The sequence below is a fragment of the Morus notabilis genome, unplaced genomic scaffold (genome assembly GCF_000414095.1).
Source record: "Morus notabilis unplaced genomic scaffold, ASM41409v2 Scaffold1187, whole genome shotgun sequence".
In the NCBI taxonomy this organism is placed as follows: Eukaryota; Viridiplantae; Streptophyta; class Magnoliopsida; order Rosales; family Moraceae; genus Morus; species Morus notabilis.
Genome location: NW_010360569.1, coordinates 336,726 through 346,915, shown reverse-complemented (window position 1 = coordinate 346,915; position 10,190 = coordinate 336,726). Strand labels below are relative to the sequence as shown.

Genomic DNA, 10,190 nt, shown 5'->3' with positions numbered 1-10,190 from the left:
GAACGAGGCAGATTCAACCCTTTTTTTCTCCTAATAATATCTGAAAAGCTAAATCCACAAAATATCCACCCAGTATCCTATCAATCCATCTTAGCGCCCCATGTTAACCATAATCTCCAATTATATTAAAGCTTGCCAAAGAAGTATTTATTTATTCACAAAAAGCTATAGTCCTAGAATTGCATTCACAATGTTAGGAGGAAAATTGTTAAATTATTGTGAAGAGGAACTTTTAGAAAGTTGGCGCCAAATTGGAGGGAAGGGAAAAGCCATAATGTGTGTATTTTTTTTTTTTTTTTTGACGTTGGTTCATGAATTAGAATCATGTGATTAGAATCATTTTTTATTTACGTGTATTTTTTGTGAGAGAAAACACTGTAGCGAACTATGAATCATGATTCAAATCATGATTCAAATCATGATTTAAATCCTCCAACCAAACATAGTTATAAAAAATATAAATAAAAATTAAAAAAAGAAGAAGAAGAAGAAGATCTGGGACTCGCACTTTTTTCTAGGAATATTCAATCCAAGAAACAAATTTCCACCTGGGCGTGATTTCAAATTTGCTCATCCATTAAAAAAACCTAGCCACATCATGATCATCAAATTTGCATTGTTCATAAGAAGCAAAATTACAAGCTGAACCTAAACATTCACAAAATCCACAAATTGCCCTCCTCTTATCACTTCATTCTTTGGGCTGAACCTAAACATTCACAATATTCTATCTCAGATTTACAGTCTCAAGTTCTTAATTGGAAGGTTTGACCCCCGGACAACATCGCGGAATTCCTCTATCACTTCAAGAATGTATCAACTCCATATGTTCCAATATGAATAATCTTCTTTTTTACTATATCAAAATGCTTTTCAAACTGCTGGACAAAGTCGAGAACCAAATCTCATTTTTCCTTGTTGAGCTTGAGCATTACCATTTACAGAGTAATCCTATATAGGTTCCTACCGATGACTAGTGAGTGCTAAGTATTAGCTTCACCTGTGCTTTTTTTTTTTTTTCCTTTTTTGGTCTGTCTTCGCTTGTCCAGGTGATCAAGTAGCAACTGCTATGCCAGAGTTCCGACAAAAACCACTTCTCTGCTCGAATTTTAGAATGCAGAATTTCAACCAGTCAAACTCCAAAACACTTGCTAATTCCGAATCGATATTTCCAGTGACCAACAAGACATTAAACTTACAAGTATTGGTCTATAAACAAGATTCCTGCTATTGGGTAATCATAAAAGTATGCCGGGACATGGCTAGAACTAGTCCTTTGAAAATTTTCTTTCAAGTGTATGTGAAACCATAGTACTACTGCACTACTACCAATAATCCCCACAAGAACAAATGCCATTCCTGAAGTGATGAAATCGGCTTGAATCTCTTAAAACGATCTCACGCCCAACAATCTTCGCAATAAGCTTGATGGCAGAGTGACAATCCCCGCATACACGAAGGTTTTTCATCACTGTTATTGTACTCCCCTCTGCAGTACTAACCAAAGCAAATACAATAGCAAGCCTCTCGCTGTGGGAAGACAACATCTCTTCCTTTTGTTCGGCCTCAACATCGTGCAGAGCAAATTGTTGGTCTGGAACATAACCAAATTCCTTCAACTTAACTCCCAGCCAGTCCAACTTTTGATAGATTTTCTCACTCAGTGGGTGGGACCTATCTCCAGAACGAAATTCATGCCTCAATCCCTTCAGAGTGACCCAACTAGAACCTGGTTGTTTTACAATGCCATTTCGTTTCATTGTCTCGCGTACTCTTGAGACGTCACTCCATCTATTTGCAGAAGCATATATGTTAGATAACAACACATAAGCGGCACTACAATGCGGGTCTAGTTCAAAGACGCTTTTTGCAGCTCTTTCAGCAACATCCAAATTAGAATGCAACCTACAAGCGCCAAGTAACGCTAGCCATACCATGGAATTCGCTTCAAAAGGCATGTTTCTAACTAACTCCTCCGCTTCTTCCAACTTCCCACATCGGCCTAAGAGATCAACCATACACGCATAGTGTTCTTGATTTACCTCAAAAGTTTTATCTTGACTAAAAAATTTGGAAAACCCTCTTCTTTTCTGTAGCATCCCAGAATGTCTACATGCAGATAGCAATCCAGTGAATGTGATTTCATCTGGCTCTATCCCCGCACGCATCATTTGGCTGAAGAGTGTCAAAGCCAACATCCCATAACCATGTTGTGCACATCCCATAATAACTGAGTTCCAGGAAACAATGTTCTTCTCATTAGTCCTAGTAAAAACAGAAATCCCATGATTTATACTGCCACATTTACTATACATGACAATGAGAGTGTTTCCAACAAATGAATCATTTCCCATACCTAGTTTTATAGCTACCGAATGTATCTCCTTGCCCCTATCAAGAGCCTCTAATCCACAACAAGCATTCAAAGCACTGGTAAAAGAAGACTGATTAGGAAGGACGCCCGATGCTATCATGTCCCTGAAAACCTCTAACGCCTTTTCAGGCTCGCAATTCAAGGCATACCCTGTCACGAGAGCTGTCCACACTGCCACATTTTTGTGCATTTTCTCTTTGAAAACCTTACAAGCATGCTCTACTTGCTTGCAGTTTGCATAAAAGGTAATAAGTGAAGCATATGAAAACTCGTCAAAGCAATAGCCTAACTTGACTATCTGACCATGAATTTTAAGACCTAAATGTAAAGCAAATATATTAGCAGAAGCAGTCAACGCACATACCAATGTCGTTGAAGTGGGCTTGAAACCAGAACCCGTCATCCTGTTGAAAAATAGCAAAGCTTCATCGCTCTTCCCATTCTGATCAAGCCCACCAATCATCGACGTCCAGGAAATCACGTTGCGGTGAGGCATTACCTCAAACAAATCAATAGCACTCCCCACTCTACCATTGCTAAAATAGCCATGAATCATCGAATTCCAAGTGGCTATGTCCCTCGTGGGCATCTTATGAAACAAGCGCTCAGCCATCTCAACTTCCCCAAACCGCATGAACCCATGTATCATTGTCGTCCAAGAAACAACATTCCTCTCGGGCATTTCATCAAAAATCTTCTTAGCCTTACTAAGTTCCCCACAATCCAAACACCCTTTCATCATTGAATTCCAAGAAACCGTATCTCTATCTCTAACGGGTATTTCATCGAACAATTTCAAGGCGTCATCCAACCGACGATTCTTCACATAACCCATTGTCATAATCGTGTATAAATTAACACCGGGACAAGGAATACCATCAAAAACTGCTCGAGCTTCATCTACTCTTTGGTTCTGCAAGTGATCAGAAAGCAAAGACTTGTAATAAGAAGAACTCAGTTTGGTGTTATAAGAAGAACTCAGTTTGGTGTAATTCATCAAACCCAAAAAGCGTCCCAAGGATTTTACAAGAGCCATAGAGGAATCAGAAAGCGGAGATCAGGACCCCAATTAGAACAAAAATGACTCCTGTGAAATTCGAAAAGAACGAAAATTGGCGCGAAATTGAACCATCACTTCTCTCTCCTCTCTAACGATCAATAGACGGTCACTACGAAGATACCAACAACATAAAAGGCACCGTTTAGAAGTCCAACTTTAAACGCACCGTTTTAATGCGGGCCCACAAGGACTCGCCAAGTGAAATTTGATTGAATGTTTTTTAGCCTTATTTGGTTCGATTTGATTCGAAATTTGTTGATTTGAACATTTTTATTTGAACAGAAAATTTAAACTGTGTAGTTTAAATTATAATTTAAATTGGCATTTAGATGTACATTTAAAATTTTAATCTGAACAGGTAATAAAATTTAAATTTGTGTTTGGTAAGTGTGAAAGTAGAGAGTTGACACCTTTTTATTATTTAAAAATGATTTGAACGGTTGAATTTAAGGAGAGTTAAACACTAAGTTTGACAATTTAACTCAATTCAAATGGAAAATGTAATTTGAATTGCATGCTTACTAGACATGAATTTAAACTGTGCTCAATGTTCGAACTGAGTTGATTGAAATAAACCAGCAAAACAAACAAATTACTTTTTTTTTTAACGGAAGCACAAAAGCTGAACAATGAATATAATAAGAAAGAAGAATGTAGCAAAGGGAAAGAAAAGACTTGGAAATGTGAGGCAAGTAAGAATCTAGCATTTTATGTTGGCTTGCCTTGATTATGAAGAATCCTCTTTCTTTACAACCTCAAAGAACCCTTTAAAATTTCAGCAGCCTTAGCAAGAAAAGAACCAAAAACCTTATCCCAAAGACAACCCCAGTTTATTATAAGAACCCCCCATCCAAGCACAAAACACTTACTACAAAAACCTTTTTTTTTCCTTCTCTTCCGAAACAATTTGCACTACTTTCTTGGGATGCTATAAAACTTTGCTTCTTCTTCTTTTTTTTCCCCCACATTATAATAAGACCATTCAATTCTGTTTAATCAAATGGCCAACACCCAGTTGAAATCTGTTGCCACACTACTTTTGCTGCTCAATTTTTGCATGTATGTCATTGTGCTAGGCATTGGCGGTTGGGCCATCAACAGAGCAATTGATCATGGCTTCGAGATCGGTATCTCTCTCTCTCTCTCTCTCTCTCTCTCTCTCTCTCTCTATATATATATATATATTTCATTATGTTATATATGGACGTGAGAAATTTTACAATGTTAGCAACTCAATATGTTGGATTTCAATTTTTTACAAGTTGGTTTTCGATTTATACATGCTAAGTGATGAGAGTTCGTGCAGGTGCTGGTTTGCAACTTCCGGCTCATTTCTCGCCTATATATTTTCCGATGGGAAATGCGGCGACCGGGTTCTTTGTGATGTTCGCTTTGATTGCTGGAGTTGTTGGAGCTGCCTCGGCTATCTCCGGGGCCAACCACATTCGTTCGTGGACCGCCGATAGCTTGCCTGCTGCAGCCACAGCTGCCACCATTGCCTGGACCCTCACCCTCCTTGCCATGGGGTAATAGCCAAAATCAGTTTTATTTCTTTTAAACTCCTAGGGAAAAATCACTGGTGGGTCTCAAATTTCGGGAAGTTATAGATACATATTTAAGTATTATTGTATTAACCAACGCGTGTAATTCATGCAGCTTTGCTTGCAAAGAGATTGATAGGAATGCCCGTTTGGTAAGAACCAACAGAAAAAAAACAAACCATATTTATATATTTTACATCATTATATTGGAAAGTGTACTTAGAAAAACAATGGAAAATTGACATACCTTTTCTCTGTTTTTGTAGAGAACAATGGAGGCATTCTTAATCATCCTTTCAGCTACACAGCTTATATATATTGCAGCCATTCATAGCGCTGTATCAAGGAGATGAACTTTTGAGAGTTGAGTGACTTGGAAGTTTGTGTGCTAGAGCTTCTTCTTCTTCTTTTTCTTTTCTTTTTTTTTTTTTTTTTCCTTTTCTCTGTGTTTCATTTTACCCCTTTATCTTGTAAAAGCCTTGCCAAGGGAATTGGCACTTTATTGTGTGATTTGGTGTGAGATAATTGGATTGATTTACTATAAACAAATAAAACTATTGTGAGATATAGTGAATTATTTGTGCACCTTGAATTGAAACATTTTAAACATCTTTTATTAACATGACCATCTAAATGGGAAAGCCTCGGTTTTTCTTTTAAATATAAATACATACATATATATATATATATATATATATATATATATTGGGGGTGGGAAGATTCTAACTCTAAACCTCAATATTGGAGGCAGTGGCGTTGATTTATCGCCATGCTTGCAACCACGGAAAACCTTGGTTTTGAAAACAAATATGTACACGTACCTATATGTGTGTGTGTGTCTATATATATATGTATGTATGTATGTATGTATATGTATGTATGCTACGCTTTTTATAAAAAGAAATAACAAAGAAAAGGTAAGAAGAAAATGGAAAGCATCCATCATTCAAGAGAGGTATAAACACCAGATCATGCAAGTAATTAATAAAGATTGAAAATGATTGTAATATTCTAAAACGACTCCATTGTCCCACAACTGCCCAAGGGGGAAAAAATACAGCACAAACAAACTACACTGCAAAAAATTCACATGTAAATGTTTAAAAAGCTAGCGACACTATAACCACAACAAACCTTATACTGTTTATCAACTAGAGCCTCTTGCCCATTATTCTTTGTGAAAAAAACTTTACTGAGTACTAATTTTCAAAAATCACAAGGTGCTCGGAACGGAACCGGATCCTTCCTCGCCTTCACAAGCTTCATCCATCCACTCAACTGAATTCTCTTTGGCTTCTGTACCTGGATAGTCCAACCAAATTTAGGTTCCAATTTTCTTAAAATTTTGAGCAAATTTAATCCGAAGCATGATAAGATTAGATCACAAAATTTTTCTTCTTTCCAGGCAATGAAATTGTCTGACATAATAATGCAAAATTAGAAATACGTAATGTGAAACCATGTGGATGTAGTTTAGCAGTGAGAATTTCAAGTTGCCGTCGTACACTGGCCAAAAAAATAATCGATGCAGAAATTAACAAATTCCTTATGTCATGCAGATCATGAAACTATTCGGTCAAAAAATCATTTAGTTTAAATCAGAACAAACTTCAAAGAAAAACTCAACATGATGAGGGGAACCATGTGCCAACAGCAATTCAGGATTCAATCAGAACAAATCCAGCCTCAAGAAATCCAACATAAAAGCCGTTAAAATGAAAAAAAGTGTAAGGACTTTGACCGAAATATTAAAATGGAAGAGAAGTTCACCAATGATTGGATGCATATATGTGCGAATGGATCTACATGAGCGCGCAAGCATGTATACAGGATGGCATACCATATTTGGCTACGAGAAAGGATATGGCGGTACGCTGCACAAAAGTTTTTCTAATTTGTATTTCAACGACTAATAAGTAGATGGAAATAACTCATCAGAAAGATATTTGTATACGCTCTACGCTCGCAAGTCAAAGAAATCAATTAAATGTACAAAGGAATTGCTTCACAGAGCCTTCTCCTCAATTTTCTAATTTTCTACAAGCGCAACTTTTCAGTTTAGTACCACTGGTCTCTCTCTTAGAAATGCCTCAAAATCCACCCTTACCCTGATCTTTTGAACCCAGAACCATTTCCTAATCCTCTCATCCATGATACATTATATATTCTTCAAGATCTATAACTTTTCAGTATTGGAAAATAATTTTACTTCACCGATCCAAATGCTACTCCAGAATTGAGTAACAAAGCAGGTGAGAAACCATTTGTCTATTGGATAATCCAGTATAGGGTAAGGTTGAAAATACCTCGTTGGAAAAGAACAAAGTTTAGAATTTCCTGGGACTTAATTGATAGGCCGAACTAATAATATGTCCTAATAAATTCCCCGATTTAGTAATTTAACAAGACAGCTCGGCATCATAAAATGTCAAACAAAACAGAATACAATGAAACGTTAGGTTACAGTCTCAACCTGATCTTATCTACTGGATCCAGATAGCAAATCCAAAATTCCACAGCAACTCAACCAGGAGGTTCGTTGCACTGGGTGTAAAGCTGGGGCTGGAGCGACCAGAGGCTGCAAATAATTCAGGAAAGACGTTGCATTTAATTGTAAAAGTTAATGACTAAAAAGTTAAAACCATGTAAAACTCAACTTTGCAATGAGGAAAGGAACAGACAAAATACCTCTTTCTCAGAATTTTTGTTGTATTCAGTGCCAGTAGTAGTTTCAGCAACACGAGCATCTTGTGATGGTGGCAATTCTTTGTCCTCATCAACTTTCAGGTCACTTTCCAATTCACTGGGGGACGGCTTTGTATACTGATCCAATAAGGAAAATATCTTGTCCTCATATTTCTCCGGAGAAAAACTGGTAACTGTTTCTGAAACCTTGTTAGCCAATTTCTCTCTACCAGTGTCCAACTTAACCACCTCAGAAACCAACGAATTATCAACTATAGCATTTTCTACGACACTCAATGTCTCCTCCAATACTGGAACCACTGGCGTAACTGATTCGATGATGGAGGACACTTTCTCAACTAAATTAGCATCCCCAGAAGATTCGCTCTTGGTAATCTTAGTTGCTTCAGATTTATTCTCTTTCTTCTCAACAGCTTGAGACTCATCATCCGAGCTAGAACTACTGCTGCTACTAGAGCTTTTATCATCCCCATCATTCGATATCTTTGAAAACTCAAAGCCTTCAATACTAATGCTTCTCTCAGAATCCCCCTCAGATTTCGAACCCCCCCTCTCGACCTTAGCGACATCATCACCATCCTGACCTCCTAGTTTCCCTTCCTCCTCCACAACACCACTAGGAACTTTCTCCATGGACTTATTATCCTCGACGACAACAGAGCGAGCAGCTGATGGGTGTCTCACCTCATTTCCCTCATTAAAAGGATTGTCATTATTGTTATGGTGGTCCTCATGTGCAGGGGAACTGACCTCACCCCCATCACTTCCCTTCTCATCTTGGGATTTGGCATCATCATGCTCTGGCATAATTCATAATTCAATTCAATTTCAAAAAGAAATTCCAATCAAAATCAAGCAGAGAAAGGGACATTAAGGGACACCCATTAACCCAATTCGATCATAAATAAAGTTTTTTTCCCATAATGGAGTACGAATTGACAGATGGGTCGGTTGATTCAATCACATGTTCTTCATCACTTTAAAGCAAAAGGAGAGACAACCAACAGCTGCCCACCAACCCAAAATTGATAACGAAAAAAGGAACAAAAAACCAACATTGAAAAAGGAAAAAAAAATGATTGACTGCCAGATGGATAAGCTGCAAGATTATTCATTTACCGTAAATTTAGATCAAACAAAAGCCATACCCAATTAACCCAAATCAACAAAAATTAAAAGAAAACTTCAAAAATATATATACACAAATATAAAGATATTAAAAATCAATATAAATTTAAGTATCCAAATAGTGACAAGAGAAATTATTACCTTGAGGGTTGTTAGAAGGATTGCCATTGTTGTTGGCTTCCAATTCCTTCTTTTTCTTGGCAGCCTTTCGCTTCTTAGCACCTGATGGCATGATTATTGGCGCTTATGGGCTGATTGAAAAAAGAAAATTAAAAAATAAAGGACAAAAACAAGTGGGTTTCTCTCAGATCGTGGGGTTCTCTTCTCCCTCCTCTCGTATGGACCCTGCAACACTTTCTCTCTCCTCTCTCTAACTTTTTACACGCCGTGTCCGAAGCTAATTTTGAAATGGGTATCTTCGAAAAAAAGGAAAAGGAAAAAAGAAAAAAAGGAAAAAGAAAAAAGAAAAAAACGAAATTGGTACAGGTAATAAGAGATGAGGACCTATCGGGATTTTCGGGAAAAATAAAATTTTGTGGAAACGAGTGTTCATTGCTCTCAGCCTCTATGTGCTTTGAAGTGTTTGATGGGCGTATTTTATTGGGTGAAGAAAATAATTAAAAAAGAATAATTAAAAAACCACAGTTTTCAGAGAAATATAAATATTTTTTTATAAATGTTGGTTCATTTTTTGTTGAAAGGGATTTTTTTTGTCTGGGTTTTTAGGGAGTTTTGGAACTTTCATGAATGAGTGGGAAAACTTTCAAAATATTGGCCTCTTTGGGCATGGGTGTGGGACATTAGGGAATTTATTGTGGCTGAAATAATATTTTTGTGTGGTGTGTATTATTTATCAAGAAAAGGAAAAGGTTGATTGTTTGAATTTCGAATTAAAAAGAAAGGAAAAAAAAAGTTGTGTTGAATGTTTTTTTTTTTTAAATTTTTTCCTTTCTTTTGTAGAATTATTTTTTCCTTTTTTTAGTAAATGATTTTCTACCTGTATTTGTAATAATTTTTGTGGTTAATGCATTGGAACAAATGGTGAGAAAAGTCTATTTTACGGCCCTTAAAATTCAATGTTCAAATTCTTGACAATTTTTTTTCCATAAATAAAAAGATACCCCGCCTTCATGGTTCCTTATATGAATTTGATATGATCTTTAGTTTTGAACTGGGATTGAATAAATGTTCAATGTTCATTTTTAGTTTCAAAACGTATTAAGATTTTTTGTTAAGGAAAAATGAAAAGAAAGATTTGGTGACCATATAAACGAAAAGGTTGGCTTATTCCATATTCCATATTTATCTTTATTTGCTAAGTCAAGCATATCAATTTACCTTTCAATCTAAAAAACATATTAACTTTTCTTCTCTGATGCAT

At 36.5% G+C, this 10,190-nt stretch overlaps 3 protein-coding genes across 4 annotated transcripts; 1 reads left to right on the top strand and 2 right to left on the bottom strand.

Annotated features, from left to right (window-relative positions):
• Window positions 1-702: 702 nt before the first annotated feature.
• On the bottom strand, window positions 703-3,410 carry LOC21398724 (pentatricopeptide repeat-containing protein At5g46460, mitochondrial). Its single transcript, XM_010096836.2, has one exon. It carries the CDS (start codon window positions 3,408-3,410, stop codon window positions 1,326-1,328), a length of 2,085 nt encoding a protein of 694 aa, XP_010095138.1. The 3' UTR covers window positions 703-1,325.
• An 843-nt stretch (window positions 3,411-4,253) lies between these two features.
• LOC21398723 (membrane protein PM19L) lies at window positions 4,254-5,623 on the top strand. Its single transcript, XM_010096835.2, has 4 exons — window positions 4,254-4,561; window positions 4,741-4,960; window positions 5,091-5,127; window positions 5,242-5,623. The coding sequence occupies exons 1-4, from the start codon at window positions 4,435-4,437 to the stop codon at window positions 5,326-5,328; spliced, it is 471 nt and encodes a 156-aa protein (XP_010095137.2). The 5' UTR covers window positions 4,254-4,434; the 3' UTR covers window positions 5,329-5,623.
• Window positions 5,624-5,947: 324 nt separating this feature from the next.
• LOC21398722 (serrate RNA effector molecule homolog) lies at window positions 5,948-9,363 on the bottom strand. 2 transcript variants are annotated; one of them, XM_024164774.1, is made up of 4 exons: window positions 8,951-9,363; window positions 7,664-8,481; window positions 7,449-7,553; window positions 5,948-6,277 (listed from the first exon to the last, which is right to left on the bottom strand). In XM_024164774.1, the coding sequence occupies exons 1-3, from the start codon at window positions 9,039-9,041 to the stop codon at window positions 7,455-7,457; spliced, it is 1,008 nt and encodes a 335-aa protein (XP_024020542.1). In that variant the 5' UTR covers window positions 9,042-9,363; the 3' UTR covers window positions 5,948-6,277; window positions 7,449-7,454. The 2 variants fall into 2 exon arrangements, with proteins under 2 accessions (XP_024020542.1, XP_024020543.1); XM_024164775.1 differs by lacking the exon at window positions 5,948-6,277 and adding an exon at window positions 6,325-6,849.
• Window positions 9,364-10,190: the final 827 nt, after the last annotated feature.

What these genes read in the sequence shown, in the direction of transcription:
- LOC21398724 (XM_010096836.2), bottom strand. Translation starts at nt 3,410, where the DNA reads ATGGCTCTTGTAAAATCCTTGGGACGCTTTTTGGGTTTGATGAATTAC.
- LOC21398723 (XM_010096835.2), top strand. Translation starts at nt 4,435, where the DNA reads ATGGCCAACACCCAGTTGAAATCTGTTGCCACACTACTTTTGCTGCTC. An exon ending in CTCACCCTCCTTGCCATGGG is followed by an intron (nt 4,961 to 5,090) that starts GTAATAGCCAAA and finishes TAATTCATGCAG; the next exon opens with CTTTGCTTGCAAAGAGATTG. An exon ending in TTGATAGGAATGCCCGTTTG is followed by an intron (nt 5,128 to 5,241) that starts GTAAGAACCAAC and finishes CTGTTTTTGTAG; the next exon opens with AGAACAATGGAGGCATTCTT.
- LOC21398722 (XM_024164774.1), bottom strand. Translation starts at nt 9,041, where the DNA reads ATGCCATCAGGTGCTAAGAAGCGAAAGGCTGCCAAGAAAAAGAAGGAA. An exon ending in TCCTTCTAACAACCCTCAAG is followed by an intron (nt 8,482 to 8,950) that starts GTAATAATTTCT and finishes GAATTATGCCAG; the next exon opens with AGCATGATGATGCCAAATCC. An exon ending in ACAAAAATTCTGAGAAAGAG is followed by an intron (nt 7,554 to 7,663) that starts GTATTTTGTCTG and finishes AATTATTTGCAG; the next exon opens with CCTCTGGTCGCTCCAGCCCC.